At 38.9% G+C, this 19,195-nt stretch overlaps 1 protein-coding gene across 4 annotated transcripts; it reads left to right on the top strand.

Annotated features, from left to right (window-relative positions):
* Window positions 1-3,595: 3,595 nt before the first annotated feature.
* On the top strand, window positions 3,596-18,460 carry LOC124646189. 4 transcript variants are annotated; one of them, XM_047186284.1, is made up of 27 exons: window positions 3,596-3,872; window positions 4,285-4,526; window positions 4,599-5,410; window positions 5,483-7,099; window positions 7,180-7,236; window positions 7,376-7,537; window positions 7,822-7,962; window positions 8,074-8,235; window positions 8,404-8,547; window positions 8,835-9,029; window positions 10,335-10,475; window positions 10,717-10,923; window positions 11,274-11,411; window positions 11,688-11,876; window positions 12,349-12,523; window positions 12,804-12,913; window positions 13,091-13,237; window positions 13,476-13,672; window positions 13,751-13,793; window positions 13,902-14,145; window positions 14,359-14,434; window positions 14,519-14,700; window positions 15,475-15,661; window positions 16,931-17,134; window positions 17,216-17,315; window positions 17,407-17,563; window positions 18,084-18,460. In XM_047186284.1, exons 2-27 carry the CDS (start codon window positions 4,355-4,357, stop codon window positions 18,443-18,445), a joined length of 6,321 nt encoding a protein of 2,106 aa, XP_047042240.1. In that variant the 5' UTR covers window positions 3,596-3,872; window positions 4,285-4,354; the 3' UTR covers window positions 18,446-18,460. The 4 variants fall into 4 exon arrangements, with proteins under 4 accessions (XP_047042240.1, XP_047042238.1, XP_047042237.1 ...); XM_047186282.1 differs by having other exon boundaries at window positions 4,599-7,099; window positions 7,180-7,215; XM_047186281.1 differs by having other exon boundaries at window positions 4,599-7,099.
* Window positions 18,461-19,195: the final 735 nt, after the last annotated feature.

The raw sequence follows: 19,195 nt of genomic DNA, 5'->3' as shown, positions 1-19,195 counted from the left end.
GATCTGATGATGGAAACCCTGAGAAATTCAGGGCAACTTTTGAAAGTTGTAGGCATGCGCAGGATAAAAACTTGACTATAAGATGTATGTCTCATAACACTATGCAACAGTGAAGATTCGGAGCTAACCTGATGATGGAGACGAAAGAAGGTCGAGGGAACTCGACAACTGAATATGTAAACTACCTCGTGTTTGGGCTTGTATTATTTGTATTGAATAGACCTTTGCAACAGTGAAGGTTTGGAGCTGATCCGATGATGAAGACCAGAGAAGGTCGGGGGGACTCGACAACAAAATATGTAAACTACCTCAGAAGTCGGTGTCTAATGGACGTGCCTAAGTTTATATCCCCACCGACTTCTAGGCCGATGCTCCTAAGAATAGTTTTTTTTGGGAGTCTGTTTTATTTTATTGTAAAAAGTTTTTTTTTTATTTTTGGCTTTTCAGTGACAAGCACAGTTGTCACTATCCGCATAAGTGGAAAGTTCTCATCAATACGAATAATTTAAGCCCAAACACGAGGTAGTTCACATATTCAGTTGTCGAGTTCCCTCGCCCTTCTCTGGTCTCCATCATCAGATCAGCTCCAAACCTTCACTGTTGCAAAGGTCTATTCAATACAAATAATACAAGCCCAAATACGAGGTAGTTTACATATTCAGTTGTCGAGTTCCCTCGACCTTCTTTCGTCTCCATCATCAGGTTAGCTCCGAATCTTCACTGTTGCATAGTGTTATGAGACATACATCTTATAGTCAAGTTTTTATCCTGCGCATGCCTACAACTTTCAAAAGTTGCCCTGAATTTCTCAGGGTTTCCATCATCAGATCCTGACCTGATGATTATGGGACCACCTGTGAGGTATACTCTATCAAACAAAAAAACAATTTAATAAAATAGTCCATTAATAGTTCTATGAACGACGTTTTCATAACAGCGCCTGAACAATTTTTAAAGCATTTTTTTCGTGTGAAGGTGTAAAAAAAATGAATTAGAGAGTATGCCATATTTTTTAAAACATTTTTATCTTTTTTTTGAGATACGTCACATTGTTATAGGACGTGGGGCAATTTTGATCCATCTTCTTTTTTCTTAAGGACATTTCATCCCACAACAATATGTACTCACGTTCAGAGGGGACAAAGTGTTTTGTCGTGTTTTTTAAAATTGTGAGTATTGTTTTGTGTGTCCCCACATTCATCTTAAATTTACTTAAGAGGGATTTTAATGTGCTGGGTGCTGGTAAACAAATCATTCTCCTTAGCAATTTGTAGCTAGTTGGTGACCTCTTGTAGAGCCTCAATGCTATTATTTTAGCCTCCATGTTCCACCTGCGACCAGGCTTCTTCCTCTTATAATTCTGCAGTTCTCCTTGCAGTAACAGTGCAAATGTCGAACTCATTTTTGTATTGAGGATTTCTCGGACTGTCTCATTGTTACAAATAACATTTAAAAAAGATTCGTTTTTTAAATGTTTTACAGTTTTTTGTAATCTATACACCTTGTTCATACTACTTTTCAGTTTCCTCAACATTTTGCTTTTCTGGTCACTTTCTTGTTTTGAAGACTTGCACACAAACATTCCTGAATTGGTCGGAGTGATAATGTTTACATTATGTTCTGTTAAAGGATTCATTCTGGATGGACCGGCAACAGGTTCAAATATGGCAGATTGATCTGGCACATTAGAAGTTGTTGTATCCTGTAAATTGAAAGTTGATTATTTTAAATAAATTTAAAGATAACTCTTTAAATTTATTAGTCATAGATGAGGTAAATGTAAAAAAACATATATACAGTGTTATGGAAAAAACCAACAACCTCTTAAGAGGTCATTGTACTCATCATATATTTAATTTTTTAAATTTATATCTTGCAATTGGTTGGATAACCATTAGCAGATTTTTTGTGGGAATTCATTTATGCGAAAGTTCATTCTTCCAGTAAAGAATCTGCCTTCATATATAATTCTTACTCTGCTCTACTCAAATTCCCAATTTGGTGGCGCATAGAGCCCATGTACCTCCATAATCTTTGGGTCCAGGCCTTGTCTATGTCATTCAGAAATAGCTTTGCATAATACAATGAACACTGAACATAATGTCTGTATTTCTGTGCTATATAAGACAGGTGTTTTAAATACACTTTCAAAATGATAATGGTACTAACCTTTTGGCATTGAACATCAGGTACAGCTGTTCTGAACAACTTCTTCTCATTAAAGCATGTGCTTTTGAAATGTTTGCTGCATAGCATCTTATGTTGTTTATGGAGTGCGTCCTGGAATTTTGGTGAAGACCAGGCTTCGTTTGGGAAGCAATACTTTGCCCATAATTCACAACTGAAAATTAAAAATATCAAAATTACACACTCATCATCAGCCTTCTAATGTTCCCACTGCTGGGACACAGCCTCCTCTCTAGGAGAGGGCTTGGGCCATAATCCACCCCGCGGGCCCAGTGCGGATTGGTGGATGTCACACGTCTTCGAATTTTTTTTTGGTTCTAGGACATGCTGGTTTCCTCACGATGTTTTCCTTCACCGTTTTGAGAGCAGTAGTGACGAAATAAATTACACAAAGTTATGCGCCAGATCGGGTTTGAACCCGCGACCTACCACTCGTAAGTTGGGGCAGTTACCACTCGGCCACCACTGCTCTCAAATTACACACTATTTTAATCATTTTCCGAGTTAAGATATTATTATATCATGTCAGTGGGTAGTCTTCGCTTTGATTGAAAGAGATGTTATATTAGATACGGGAATGGTGTAAGCAAGAAAACTTTTTATAGTAAGTACCTAATGATTTTTGGCAAGGAAAGTTGGGACTTAAGTATATAGGTATATATGTTACGTGAGTTTGTGGTAGTTAGAAGCGGAATTAACAATAAATGTGGTATTCTATGTCGTCTAAGACGAATAGCATGGAGTGTACATACCGCAGAGCATTTTTAGTGCCAGGCTTTGGAAACCGATGCAAAGTGATGCTGGGATCTTTAGAAGGTGAAGATCCACACAAGCAGCAGATTCTTGTGTTTTCTTTTTGTGAACTCATCGCGAATTAAACACAAAACAAAATCAAACAAGTCACTGTCTCAACACCGAGTCTATATCTCACAAATACACACTTAATTTCACCAAAACACAGCAACGGAGGAGCAAGCTCGACTCAACGTTATCAATGTATGTAGAATTAAATGGAAGTAGTTTATTTATTACAAATAAACATTAGTACAAGATAAAATGGTGCGCAACCGGCCGCAGACATTTTTCTTGTGACGTCAACAATGTCAAAACCAATATGGCGTCCGGACATTAGTGTTGCCACACATAATCCCCCATATATATTTTCTAATAAGTAATATTAAATTTTATATCTAATATTTCTCAACTAAGTATATTTTTTGGCATTAGAATAATAGCTAAAAGTATCTTCAAGGGTAATTTACTTTAAAAATCAATTTATACGCTCATTATTAGGGAGAATACGAAATTGTATTTTTGGTGGCAACATTATATATTTATCTCTTTTACTCTGATGTCGTTGACTCTCTCTTGTTTTCAAGCCCACCTTAATGCAATTCGTAGAACAAACTTGACAGACCCTGGATGAGAACGATCATAACCTCAACCACAGAGTACTTTTTGACCTCAACGATTTTCCATTTTCACGCGAATTCGTTTTAATTTTGCGACGCATAAGTGATCTGTTTATTGAAACAATTAACGCAGAAAATCCTTATTAAATTTCCTTGGAACGAAGCCTATCATAGTGTAATAAATATAAACCAAAGGCAATCGTGTGTAAATGTGGTGTCAAGATTTTTCAAGATGTACGCTGTGCAGTAAGGAGTGACTAAATTCTGTAATTCGTAAGTTGTAACAACTTTCTAAGGTCAATAAATGTTTTTTTTTCTAATGATCTCAAAAATAATGTAAAGGCAACGCAAATTACAACAGTGTGCAGAGCGGTTCCTTTAGCTCAGTTAAGAACACGTGTGATCATTGATTTTGATGACCACGGTTCGATTCTGGGTAGGAGTGTTTCGTTTTTTCTTTTTATTTATTTTAATCCTATTATATTTTGAATTCGTTTGTACTATTTCATGTTACGTGTAAAATATAAAAAAATACAAGAACTGCTATAATATTTAAAATTATGTAATTCATACATAGTACCCAGTTTTATTTTTTAAACAAGTAATTTTAATTATATTATAGCAATTAAAGTCCACAAAATTTGCACTATTTAAATGGCATAGCTATAATTAATTATTTTTTTAGGTTTATATTAAGAATTACATGAAAAGTTTAATGTTTAAATGACATTAATAAAAAAATATACGAATTTAAAATGGATACTAAAAGTCTTCATTCCAAGCATCCAAAAAAAATGAAAGCCAGTAAGGACAAACAGGAAGTGTTTGTGCTACCTCCGGACATTTTGAAAAAACTGGGTATCAACATAGACAACACAGATTCTAGCCAAATAATTCCTCCGGATGTGAACACAAACAGTTTCTCAAGTAAGTATTGTTTTATTTTGTTCCCATTGATTTATTTTTATATGAATGTACCTGCAGTACTTTCTTTTCCAGATTCTGAAATATCAAGTGCAGAAAATGTACCTGCATCAACCTATAGTCCAAAACCATCTGATACTTCAATTTTAGAAACTGCGAGTTTGATGATGAAGTCGGTTTTCTTGAGCCCAACTTTTATTCCCACCGTTGCAAATGTAACTGCAGGTGAAGTTGAACTTTTAAGCAATAATAATATAGAGGAGACTTTTATGTCAACTGATTCAGTTGAGCCACAAACTCCTATTTTAATTCCTGAAGTGAATAACAAAGGTGCAGGTGTACCTGACTCAGGTGATATTCTAGGACAATGTTACATGGTAGGCCTAGATCAATATAACACCACTCTAAATGGAGAACATATAAGTGTGTCAAAAACTGATGAAGGGTACTTAGATAAACATGTTGATGGAAATAAAATACAAGAAGATAATAAAATGACACTTAATGAAATTCCCAGTGATATGGGAAATAGCATTGATAACGTGGATGGAGTATATAATGAAGACTTGTTAAAGGATCTTTGCAATAAAGAATTGATTGCAACAGGCAGAAATTCTCCTTATATTTCTTCTAATGATGTTGAAATGGGAAATCCTGCCCCTAAGCCTGCACCTAAAATAAACATAGTTTCTGAAGAAACCATTGCTCTGTCAGAACTTAGAAAGCTCAAAAGCACCCAGTTTTCAAATACAAATACACTCACTCCAGTTACTATTAGTAGTATAGTTGACACTAAAATGAATAATGCTCACAGACAAAATGTTAATAATAAACAGTTAAATAATTATGAGATATCACATTCAAAAAAACTTGGAAGTGAAGAGAAGGTAAATAAATTAAACCCTAAGCTTAGTAATGAATCCATACCAACAAATCCTACACCTAGTGATTTTTTACAGGGGATTGATACAGAAAAAGAAGTGATAGGTATAGGTGGGAATTCCCCTCCACAAAAGGAATCATGTGATAAAGTCAGAAAAATCTCAAATGAAATTATAGTAACTGAGGTACTACCTGATTGTCAAATGAATGGTCATGACAGTTATGCAGAAGACAATACACCTGCAAATTTGAAATTAGTTAATGATCTTGACATAAATGTAGAAGGTCTTGTTATTGATAGAAATTCAAAGACAACAGAAATTTGTAATGGACGGATAGATGACGAAGTGGCGTCTAATAAAAAGGAAATTCTTCCTGAAATTGAATGTAGATGCGATAATAATAATGAAGGAAAATCTGATAAGCAAGAAGAAACAGTTATTGAAAAAACCGAGACAGATAATGTACATCAAAACACTGAAATTAAATCTAATCGCAAGGAAAGTAGTAATTTAAAACAAAGTTTTAATGAAGATTGCAGTGTAAAAAACAAATCTACTAAAATAAAAGAAAATAAGTTGGCTAGTATGTTAATTGAAACCAAAAATCTCTCAGATAGCAATGCAGATAAAAAAATAGACAAAGTAAAGGAGATAGCTGCATATTTAAGGAAATTTTCTCACATATATACTGATAAAAAGAAAACTAAAATGGCCCTTAAGAATGATGTAATGAGGAAAGAAGCAATAAATTCCAATATTAATACGACTGAATCAAAATTATGCATTCAAGGTGTTGAAAAGCCTGGTGGAACAAATATTGATAGTGAACGCACTAGTGATTGCAAAGTTATGAAAACGTACACTAGGCGTAATCCTGTGAAGACAACTAAATCGCACACATCTATAATACGTAAGACTGAGACAATCATCGTAGATGATGCCCAGGAGTACACACTCCATGCAGTAAACATTTTAACACCAAATCAAACTCAACAGTTTTGTTTATGTTTTGATTTTGGACACCTATCTTATTACGATAATGATAATTTGTATGAGCATATACATTTCTGGCGCCATAACACAGCAAATTGTGACATGGATGTAATATTTTCCATTTACAATGATGAGATAGAGGTTAAAAATGAAACGTTAGTAGATACAGAGGAGAAGACTGATGAAAATGATGAAACATATAATGTTTGTTGTAATATTTATTCTAAAGAATATTCGGATCATTTAGATAATTGTGATAATGATGCTGTACCATCCTTAGAACCTGAACATATTACTCATGATTCGAAACATGCGGATGCTGTGGATACTCCACAAGTGTCTGTGTTGAATAATGAATCGCCGAAAGCAAATCCGCCGAAAGCAAATTCGCCGAAAGCAATTTCGCCGAAAGCAATTTCTCCGAAAGCAAATTCGCCGAAAGCAATTTCGCCGAAAGCAAATTCGCCGAAAAAAATCGATCAAGCTGAATCTACAACTAATTTAAATGTGGATGATGTTATAGAAGTTATGGATGAAGGTGTGGTTGATAAAGATGAACTGGACAAATGTGTGAACATAAAAGATTCAGATGAATCTTCCAATACTGAATGTAACGAAAGAGTCGTAGCTGCGACAGCTACTGCATCTGAAAGTGACTGCATTAATCCCAGCAAGAGCACATCGCGTCTGAATTCAACAGTAAGTTAACAAAATTGCAGCAATACTGTTTTTTTTTCTTTTTAATTGCATGTATGTAAAGTTTATTTTATTTTTTTTAGTCTGATTGCGCAGTAGAGTCGTCAGAGGCAACTATGGTAAGTGATGTTCACAGGAAGGTGTGTAAATTCTTAGAGCTTCGGCTTTGAATGCCCCTGCTTTTTCTTGGTGATACAACACTCTGCATGCAGTTTGTCTCGGTTTTATTCTTATACCCTCGTGTAATCTTTTTTATGAAACGACTTTGTTCTATTTCAGAAGCGCAAATTGCCGTCATCAGTATCGATAACTAGTGATGAGCCATCTGTTAAGAAAAAAATTAAGTGTGGGGTATGCAACGGCATATTCTCTGCAGCGGACTGGGACAGCCATGTCGAAACTCAGCATGATCTAATTGCTTGGAAGGCGGGTACTACCCTTGTGAGTTTAATTTTTTTTTTAAATTATTTTATTATCGACTTTGATTTGACTGTGTTCTTATGTTAAGAGCAAGAAATAGCGCATACCTGGTCTAAATCTGGCTAGGGTGGCAGGCTTAAAAAGTCCACTTTAAGGGGTGTTCGAGAGTCATCTGTTTTGCGCAATGCAGTGAAACTGCCGTAATGCGATAGGGCAATACGATTTTTTACTTAGACGTGGTCCTAACAGATTATGCGAACACATTGGTTGTGAATTATATATTCATTTCTTTTTGGTTGTTACAGAATTTAGATGACCCCGAATTGAAGAAAAAACTCAAAGAAAAAATTAAATCAGTTGGCCTACAGAAGTGTAGTCTATGCAGCGTGGAATTTAAAAAATTTAACCGGTTCATAGAACATGTTAAATACTGCATTCAGAATAAGGTATGACTTTTTTTTATAATATTAGAAAGCGAAAGAAATAAAACAATTCGTGAGTCATAACTACACATTGCAAGTTTTTTGTATATTTGACTTATTATTAAAATTTTAAAGGGAAATCAAAAGCCAGAGAAGCCTGCCCGCAAATCAAGAATAGTAGCAGATGAGAAAGTGACTTGTGGTGTCTGTCAGAAAACCCTGTTGTCTTCCAATTGGTTAGAGCATAGCGGTAGGAGCCACAACTACTTGGCTTGGATTGATGGACAAGACACCTTAGTAAGTAATTTGTTTAGATTTTGCAGATAATAATCGTATCATTTGATTTTGCATTATGAACTTTAACTACTTGGAATAAAGCTTAAAATGTAATGAAATCCTTTTAGTTTTGGAAATGAGATGAAACACGATACAAACATGAAATTATTAATTTTCCGCGGTTTTCAGAATGTGGAAAACGAATCAGATGTTAGGCAGCACCTGCAGAATATTATTCGAATAAATGGAAAGCTGACTTGTTACAAATGTGGCTTATCCCGCAGCCGTGTCAAGTTGTATCTAGCCCATGTGAAAACTTGCGACGGTACTGGGGTGAGTAAAAATGTATATGATAAACTGAAAATATCAAATGTTAATTTTTAGCTATTGTAATGTGAGACTTGAGATAGAAGTATATTCGGCAGCAAAAGTACATTTATACATTTAAAAAAAACCTGTTGTTGCTGACCGTACATGTCACTTTATTTCTTTTACCATTAGGTAATTTAACGACAGTAACGGAGATATGCTAAATGCTATAAGCTGAATGTTCTAACAATATCTGTATTGTGTATGTGTATCGGTATTGAAACTGATAAAGTCTTTTATGATGTTTTCAGATATCCTTGGATGACACCTCAACCACTATCGAATTAGATTGTTCAAGTATTCTAAACGAAACCGTGGAAGAACCTACTGAAACCGCAAATGTTAAATGTGGTGTTTGTCAAAATGATGTGGCAAGAACTGAATGGCTAGACCACATAGCCAAGGAACATACATATTTGGCCTGGCGTGAGGGAGAGACACCTTTAGTAAGTTTCATATTACATTACCTTTTATATGATATTCGGCATTTATTCTGCGGGAGTCGTGGTGGTATTCCAGGTCAGGCAAGTACCAATGCAACTATTGTAAGATTGTATGTATTTTCTACAAGGGCGGATCCAGGGGGTAGGTCACAAGGTCATGACCCCCCCCTGGGCCAGGTCCAGGACCTAGGTTTTATTCCGAGATAATACCTAGGTAGATAGATAGATAGATAGATAGATAGAGGTAGAGTAGTTTTGCTGAAAAATTCGTGCTCGCAGCGCTCGCTCACTATTCTTTATTTACTCTTTATCCGTACCCAAAAGGAGGAAACAGGACCATGTTATAAAGAATCCGCTGTCCGGGTTGTCTACATGCTGTAGAACTCTCATGAACCCTTACCTCTAGTAAGACAATAGAAATTTTCACAGAAAATGTTTTACTGTTGCCCCAATAAAAAAATACAAATTACGCGCCCTTTTCTACGTACACAATACTTTTCAAAAGTTTACTTGTTATATAACAAGAAAGCGCTTTCATCTACCTTAAGTCCTCGAACTGAATAAAAATTTTCGCGCTCGCTTCGCTCGCGCTTTTTTGAATTTCGCAACAGTAAATATGTCCCAGAAATCGCGTTCGCTCAGCTCGGGCCATTTTCTACATAAAAATATTTTTTTACCTTAGTCCTTGACCTGGATACAAATTTTCGCGCTCGCTTCGCTTGTGCTTTTTTGTTTGTCACATGTGTCTAGTATTAATGCAAGAAATTGCGCTCACTCTGCTCGGGCCATTTTCTACATGAAGACACTTTTCGTAACTTTCGTAAAAATTTCGCGCTCGCTGCGCTCGCGCTTTTTATATTTGTTATACTGTGTCTCCTTTTTTATTATAACAAGTATACGCTATTATATAATATTATTTATATAAAACCAAATGTCGTCAACTTTAGCTCTATAATTAATATTTATAAATCAATAATTAATATTTTTTGTGACTTGATCACGACTGTGTGACCCCCCCCCTGGCGCCGAAGCTGGATCCGCCCTTGACTTTCTAAGTATATCTTGGACACCAATGACTGTTTCATTGAACATCCTTGGCAGTCGTTACGGGTAGTCAGAAGCCAGTAAGTCTGACGCCTGTCTAATAAGGATCCAAGGGGGTCAGATAGGCAGTCGCTCCTTGTAAAAGCACTGGAACTCAGCTGAATCCGGTTACACTGGAAGCCAACCCCAAAATAGTTGGGAAAAGAGTATAAGGGACCCCAAAATAGTAGGATGTTTTTCTAATACATGTTGTTGGGATTTCAGAATGTGGACGATGAAGAATTAGTGTGCGAATATTTGAAGCAGTTAATTAGACAGTATGGAGGGTTGACCTGTCATAAATGCGGCTTGGTGCGTAAACGCGGTAAATTGTACTTAGCTCACGTTGAAACCTGTGATGGAACTGTAAGTACTAACATTGTAGCTATTAAAAACCTTGTCTCTTTTTATAATTCCTACATGGTCCTCGTGAACTACGTAATAAATCGGTGAAATCGCATGGAAATCTGTTCAGTTGTTTTTGAGTTTATGGCGACCGCACAAACGCGTTCAAGGCCTTTATTCTTTAATACATAAATCTTTGTTATGATTGACATAATTTATGATGATCACAATTTTAATTTCTTACTATTTTTTGTATTTTCAGGGCCAAGCCGATATTTCGTTAGCTAATACCAGTCTGAATACTACAACTCAATCGACTGATGTATGGATCGAAGTGCCAGTCGAAGGGGAAGAGAGGAAAGTAGTGAAATGTGGTGTTTGTTCCCAAGAGGTGCCTATCGTAGACTGGATCAAGCATATAGGCAAAGAACACGACTATCTGGCGTGGCGAGACGGATCTACACCACTGGTAAATAGATTTTTGAAAGAATTGTTATTTTATAAAAACAAGTTATTACACTATGCTGTTTCATAAGTTTATTATATTTAATGGAGCTGAAGAGTTTGTTTGCTTGCTTGAACGCACAAATTTCAAGAACTACTGGTCTTATTTTAAAAGTTATTTCAGTGTAAGATAGCCCAATTATCCAAGGATGCTGTAGGTTACTTTTCATCAGGGTGGCAAAGTGGTCCCCATGGGACGCGGGTCAAACCGCTGGCAGATGCTACTACCTCTATATTTAATTTAATAAATATTGATTGTATACTCTACCATAATATGAAAAAACATTATAATGTGGTCATATTAAATGATTTCAGGACCTGGAAGACGAGCTCGCAGTAAAATCCCACCTCCTTGACGTATCGAGGCAGGCTGGCGGCCTCATGTGCAACAAATGCGAGAAAATTATAAAGTACCCCAAGGTTTATGTACAACATATAAAGGAGTGCAATACGGTAAGCATGACAATACATGAGTGCTTTAGTTTTTTCATATATTTAATTTACTGAAAATCTATACTACCTACCTCAAAGCCGCGCGGATTGATTGAAGCGGATTCATTGACCATAAAAGTTAAGCAACCCTTTGCGCGGCCTGTCTGTGGATGGGTAACCATCTTGTTAAGACGAGTTCTTCCGTGTTTCGGAAGGCAATTAAGAGAAGTTTATAATACAGCGACTTGAGAAGGCGAGTTTATTCTATTTCTTAATTTCCAAATATATCTTTTACAGGGATCACTCGACTCTCGTAAGTTAGACACTTCATCTTCAAGCAGGATTGATTCATACAGTCAGAATAAAGTCAAAGATGAGATACTGACTTGCGGTGTGTGTGCGAGTAAGGTAGAAAGTGCTCTATGGATAAAACATATAGAAAAGAACCATCATTATATCGCCTGGGTAGACGGCGAGACACCGATTGTGAGTATTTATTTGTAGCTTATATCAGAAGAACGTATAGGAGTTTATTTAGGCCGTTGGCGTTGACCGCAGCTAATTACGGAATATGTTTGTCAAAAGCTTTAAACTTAATTCTTGTTAGTATGTGGTCTGCAGATAGAATGATTTAACAAAGAAGCCATTTGGCCGGTGCACGTATAACAAAGCGCGCCACATAATGTCGCTTCATCGGTCTTTCATGTCACAGTTGTGTGAATCTATTTTAGATTCTATTCTAATCGTGATAATATCGAAAATAGTTTGAGACTGAAGAAGACACTCCTCTATATTTGTGCTGCCTAAGCTGCAAGTGTCGATATTTACGTATCGATATTTACACATCGATATTTTGAAAGATTTTTGTGAATGGAGCTGAATACTTATACAATGCGTTTAAAATTAATAGAATCATAATACCTATTCATCAGCTATATTTTGAAATACCCCATTTCAGGATAAAGATGATTCTGCAATGGTACAAAAGCATCTGTACGATTTGTCCAAAATCTTGGGTGGTTTGGTGTGTACGAGTTGTGGACTGAAGAGGAAGTATGTCAAGTCCTACCTGGATCATATCGAAGTATGCGACAAGAGATATAGCAACGACGATACTGTGTACTCGGAACACGGTATGTCATGGAATTTGTTTAATTATATTATATTAGTATTTTGTTTAATAACTACAATATGTAGATTTGTCCCTCTACTTCGTTCGTGTGGAATAGCTACTTTTTGCAGATGACCTATATGTACAAATGAAATATTCGACACCCCGATTAAAGTTAGCTAAGTATTTTTGCTGCCAATTTTCGCCCCATTATTTTCGTCTGAATTCAGACCATTCTAAGGAAGTCCAATAAGTTTGTGCTTCAAGAATAACTCACGACTTACAGTAAGTTTTCGTTTCAGAAATTGTTGAATGTGCTAGATGTTCTGAGAAAGTGCCACAGAAAGCTTTTCGGAAACATGCTATGAAGGAACACTACAACATTGCCTGGGCGGTTGGAGACAACCCTATAGTAAGTATAGAAATTCAACTACATTCATTGTTTTAAATCTAGATGAAACATATATGTTTTAATTTTCAAATGGGCACAGTTTTTTCTGATAATAACATTAAAGATTCCCTTAGCGGTTGAATGGGGAATTTATATATTACTATATAGTCTTTAAATAATTACGGTTTTATTTTTCAGGACCTAAATAATCCGTATGTTGTTGAAAGCTATTTGAAAGAGTATCACCACGCGAACAACAGACTAGTTTGTAAGGTGTGCCGTAAAAGCAGAGTGTCTTATGTCGGCTTCTACGCTCATATCATAGCCTGTGGTAAAACTGAAGAGGTTGGTATTGCAAAAATTCCTGATAAATTCAATAAAACCAATGAAAAATATAATAGGTATAGGATTAATTTTATATCTAAGTTTATTTTTTTATTTCTATAGTGTAGTGTTTAGTTTTGTGATTAATGTATTTTGTATAATTTATTGATATTGAATTATGTTTTACCTAAAAATTTATTGAAAATGTTACCTAATGTGCTTCGGTGTTAAAAAGGTTGATTAATATTTGTACTTTTAGGAAACGGATATGTACAAAAATGTATGCGATTTATGTAACAATAAGTACCTGATTATATACAAAAGTCAGCATATGACCATGCATCGAGAGAAGGAGTATGCTTTGGAACGCAAGCAACTCGCCCTTAAGGAAGAAGAAATGAAAAAAGAGGAACCTTTGGAAGTCACGCCGACTGGACGTAGAAGGGCTGCTGAAAGGTAACACTTATTTTCAAATAGACAAGGTTTATTTTTGAATATTCAATTATTTTTATTACATTGGTAATTTCGTTCCAGGGCAAAGACCGTGATAGAAAAGTATAAGAACTGCCTAGAAGATGTAAGTTGCCTTTTGTAAAAACTTTACAAACATGAAATTATTTCTCTTATTATTATATATCTATATTATTTCTCATCTAAATACTTTATTTCGTTTTTATTTCTTCAGGGAAGTTACCACTGTTCAAAATGTGGTTTCAATTCGGAAATTGAAAGTGAACTGACAGATCATGTATGCGTAGAAAACAAATGGGTTGACGCATCAGACTCTGACGATTCGGTTAAGTTAGAAAACTGTTCTGACGAAGAATCTGAAGAGTCTGATGTTGATTCTAACGTGTCAGACGAGGAACACCTGGAGCGCGAAGAGACTCCTATTAGGAAGAAATTTTCACCAGATTCAAGTTATAAAGGTACAACATACGTTCAAAGTGATATTTCTCTGAATATTGTTTACCTGATTATTGCCTTGTTAGTCCTACACGCAACGTAATATTAAAGTGATCCAAAAATAAGATAAATGACAAGTAAACACATGTTTTCTAATTCGACCAACCTTAAAAATCCTAGCCTATCTTATTTTCTTTCTATAATAATCACTGAGTTATGTTGAATCAAAATTTCAGAGAGCACAAAAGTAAGTCGAATACCATACCAAATCAAGGATATTAGTAAATACATGAAGAAAAGCGCTGAAGAATTGTAAGTCCATTGCAATTTTGTTACATTGCCAAACAAAATTGGGTATTTTTTCAAAAATATAAAATGAATGTTATTTTATTTCAGTTTTAAAACTTATTTAACTGATGAGGAACTATTTACGCAATGGCGTCATTGTGAAATAGAGGAAGTGTCAGGAACTGAGTTGGTTAACTGTATGCCACCCGTTGAGGAGTCCTGCAAAGTTAGATTCGATGAGACTGATGATTGGAAGACGTTTAAACGACTCGAAGCTGAAAGACTCAAAGGTAACTTCTTCAATTTATAAAGGGTTCTCAAAAAATTGAATAAATATTTTTATAAGTGGCCATTTAATGCTGCGGGATTATTTGAAAGAATTACCGCGGCCCTAGCATATAAAAGGCTTACGAAGGAATCATCATCCTCCGAGCCTTTTCCCAATGATGTTGGGGTCGGCTTCCAGTCTAACCGGATTCAGCTGAGTACCAGTGCTTTACAAGAAGCGACTGCCTATCTGACCTCCTCAACCCAGTTACCCGGGCAACCCGATACCCCTTGGTTAGACTGGTGTCAGACTTACTGGCTTCTGACTACCCGTAACGACTGCCAAGGATGTTCAATGACAGCCGGGACCTACAGTTTAACGTGCCATCCGAAACTCAGCCGATGGTGTCTAAGATAAAAGTACATTCAAACTTAGAAAAGTTGCATTGGTACTTGCCTGACCTGGGATCGAACCCGCGCCCTCATACTTGAGAGGTTGGTCCTTTACCCACTAGACCACCACGACTTTCACGGCTTACGAAGAAATATGATGGGTTTTAGTCAGTAAGAGTCTGATACTTCCCTCACGCTGCTAAACCACAGCGCGGGAGGAGTCACTTGATGTTTTCCATAAAAAAGTAGCCATTTCATGCCATTTACAGAAAAAAAGTATCAATTCGTCTCAGAAAAGTTCAGTTCAAATGTTTTTAACTAATTTATTATTCTGTCCCTCCCCCCCAATGATTTCCATGGAACTTCCAACCACCTTGTATAACAACACCGTCTGTCATCCCTAGACAGGGTCGTAATGTTCCTGGGCGCCAGTATCCAGTGCATGCGCTGGGCCCCCGCGACATCAGCAGCAGTCTCCCACTACCTGGCCGTGGCCACGCATCGCGACGCCGACACGCCACGTCTAGGCGCCGACGTCACCCACTCCGGCCCTGGATTGCTACAAATTTGGGATTGCGGGGATGTAGTTAGGTAGGTTAATTTTTACTTTAGTGGTATGAATCCTTCTAATATTATAAATGTGAAAGTAACTCTGTCTGTCTGTCTTTTTTTCACGCATAAACTGCTGAACCGATTTGTGAAATTTGTTATAGACATAGGTTGGAACTTGAGAAAGGACATAGGATAGTTTTTATTGCAAATATATATACAGGGTTACTGGTAAGTAGACCGCATCCTTTCAGGAGGTGGTAGTATAGGTCAATACGGACAAATTTGACCATGGGATACACTGGACTCACTGGAAAAGTTAACCCGTTTCAAGATAATCGAATTTCAAGATCTTTTCTTTACAAGTCGTCTAGGTACACGTATAAATTTTTATTATTATATAGTTAAAAGTCTCGTTTTTGCGGATTTTTGTGTGTTTTGTGCTTTTTTGGATAGCTAGATAAATCTCTCATCATATATGTATACAGGGTTACCAGTAACCCTGTATATATATTCCGGACATCTATTGGTCAAACCAAAAATCTGCCGGAAGTCACTATTCCGCGCGGGCAAAAGCTAGTAGATTATAATTATAGTCAATGTTTTCTAACAAAGCTTCTTGAAAACTAGCTACGATGGCCTTATGTAGGGTTCATCCTCCTCCGAGCCTTTTTCCCAATCATGTTGGGGTCGGCTTCCAGTCTAACCGGATTCAGCTGAGTACCAGTGCTTTACAAGAAGCGACTGCCTATCTGACCTCCTCAACCCAGTTACCCGGGCAACCCGATACCCCTTGGTTAGACTGGTGTCAGACTTACTGGCTTCTGACTACCCGTAACGACTGCCAAGGTTGTTCAATGACAGCCGGGACCTACAGTTTAACGTGCCATCCGAAACACAGTCAGTGGTGTCTAAGATATACTTAGAAAGTACATACAAACTTAGAAAAGTTGCATTGGTACTTGCCTGACCTGGGATCGAACCCGCGCCCTCATACTTGAGAGGTTGGTCCTTTACCCACTAGGCCACCACGACCTTTTATGTAGGGTTGTTTTTATGTAGGGGTGTTATGTAGGGGTGTTTTTATGTAGGGTTGTATGTCGTATTTGAGGTAGGATGGATTAATCAACTATTCTGCCATGCATTCTTTCTATTTAGCTTGAACTTTATTTGTTGTAGAAAACAAAAAGGATTTGGAAATAAATAATTAATTGTTTTTATTGCTGTACAATAAAGAATTATCTATCTATAATTTTCTTATATTTCCTTGCTGTCTTAGCATGTTCTTCAAATTATTATTGTTAATTTCAGGGATAAACCACGGTTTGCCTTAGGTCTTGTACACGACTTCGGGACAATATGGTCGATAGACTGGTGTCCGTCCGGAGCGAGGGACGCAGACGATGTCACTCCCGAACCGAACCGAATGCACAGACTAGGCTTACTAGCTGCAGCTTGCTCTAACGGCGCAGCTTACATCTTCGCTGTGCCTTATCCATCGTCTATAACGGAAAAGTAATAATAATTTTAGTCTATCCTGCATAATTTTATTAATTTATTGGTAAGGTAATTAACAATAAAATGTTTTGTTTTCAGAGAGAATCCATTTTATAAACTAAAGCCGATTGTGGAATTGAGGCTAGCAAGTAATGAAAGTAGAAAAGTATATCAAGCTACTGCCGTCAAGTGGTCTATGGTAAGAAAATAATTATTTTTAAATCAATGAAGGGTTGGAAATAATTTATAATACATTGTTTAAATATAATAAGCATGTAATAATTTTTCAGCAAAGAGGTCATTCTCACGTAGTGGTCGGATATGCAGATGGGACGACGGCATACTATGACCTAAACGGAGATTCGCCATTGCTGCGGACCACAGACAATAATATGACAGTATTTTATCCATATCACGATGAGCGCGTTCTAAACTCTTGTATAGAAGGTAAGTAGGAGTTTGCATTACTGATGATTAAACAAAACGTGTGCATAATTTAGTGCCACTAGTTAAAATTTTCATATTTATCTATTATCACTACATAGTATAAAACAAAGTCGCTTTCTCTGTCCCTACATCCATAGGTACCCATGTTTAATATTTTAAACTTACGCAACCGATTTTCTTTTTTTTTTACATAGAGTGATTGAAGACTAAGGTCTATATGTATAATAGTATGTATTTAGTATCAGCATTGCACCCGTGCGAAGCCGGGGCGGGTCACAATAAAATAACAATTATTATTATTACTATAATGCCCCATTGCTGGGCAAAAGCCTCCCTCTCTCGCTTCCACACTTCTCGATCATTCGACCGAGTCCACCAGTCTCGACGATAGGCGTCTAGATTGTCACGCCATCTCTTCCGGGGCCTACCCCGCTTGCGGCGTCCACTGTCTAGCTAGCCTAAGGTGTCCACTGGTAAAATAACAATTAATTTACAATAAATCATTTATTTCTGTCATCAGACGTGGACATATACCCTTCCGGCGCGGGGTTCCACCGCGCGGGCGGCGCGGTGGTGGCGGGCAGCGCGGGCGGCGCGGGCGCGGGCGCGCTGCAGTCGCACGTGCCCGCCGCGCGCGTGCTGCACCCGCCGCACTGGCCCGCCGCCATGCTGGCGGGGGACGACTGTCTAGGTATGTACTGTCAGTGTAGCTGCTCTATATACCCTCCGCGCGGGCGGCGCGGTGGTGGCGGGCAGCGCGGGCGGCGCGGGCGCGGGCGCGCTGCAGTCGCACGTGCCCGCCGCGCGCGTGCTGCACCCGCCGCACTGGCCCGCCGCCATGCTGGCGGGGGACGACTGTCTAGGTATGTACTGTCAGTGTAGCTGCTCTATATACCCTCCGCGCGGGCGGCGCGGTGGTGGCGGGCAGCGCGGGCGGCGCGGGCGCGGGCGCGCTGCAGTCGCACGTGCCCGCCGCGCGCGTGCTGCACCCGCCGCACTGGCCCGCCGCCATGCTGGCGGGGGACGACTGTCTAGGTATGTACTGTCAGTGTAGCTGCTCTATATACCCTCCGCGCGGGCGGCGCGGTGGTGGCGGGCAGCGCGGGCGGCGCGGGCGCGGGCGCGCTGCAGTCGCACGTGCCCGCCGCGCGCGTGCTGCACCCGCCGCACTGGCCCGCCGCCATGCTGGCGGGGGACGACTGTCTAGGTATGTACTGTCAGTGTAGCTGCTCTATATACCCTCCGCGCGGGCGGCGCGGTGGTGGCGGGCAGCGCGGGCGGCGCGGGCGCGGGCGCGCTGCAGTCGCACGTGCCCGCCGCGCGCGTGCTGCACCCGCCGCACTGGCCCGCCGCCATGCTGGCGGGGGACGACTGTCTAGGTATGTACTGTCAGTGTAGCTGCTCTATATACCCTCCGCGCGGGCGGCGCGGTGGTGGCGGGCAGCGCGGGCGGCGCGGGCGCGGGCGCGCTGCAGTCGCACGTGCCCGCCGCGCGCGTGCTGCACCCGCCGCACTGGCCCGCCGCCATGCTGGCGGGGGACGACTGTCTAGGTATGTACTGTCAGTGTAGCTGCTCTATATACCCTCCGCGCGGGCGGCGCGGTGGTGGCGGGCAGCGCGGGCGGCGCGGGC

This window comes from Helicoverpa zea, chromosome 3 (genome assembly GCF_022581195.2).
Source record: "Helicoverpa zea isolate HzStark_Cry1AcR chromosome 3, ilHelZeax1.1, whole genome shotgun sequence".
Lineage (NCBI taxonomy): Eukaryota > Metazoa > Arthropoda > Insecta > Lepidoptera > Noctuidae > Helicoverpa > Helicoverpa zea.
The sequence above is the reverse complement of the archived record's forward strand: the minus strand, read 5'-3'. Positions and strand labels throughout refer to the sequence as shown.

Excerpts from the sequence above, each read along its gene's own strand:
- LOC124646189 (XM_047186281.1), top strand. The coding sequence starts at position 4,355 with ATGGATACTAAAAGTCTTCATTCCAAGCATCCAAAAAAAATGAAAGCC. Across the intron at positions 7,237-7,375 it reads TAAGTGATGTTCACAGGAAG|AAGCGCAAATTGCCGTCATC; the intron begins GTGTGTAAATTC and ends GTTCTATTTCAG. Across the intron at positions 11,877-12,348 it reads TAGACGGCGAGACACCGATT|GATAAAGATGATTCTGCAAT; the intron begins GTGAGTATTTAT and ends ACCCCATTTCAG.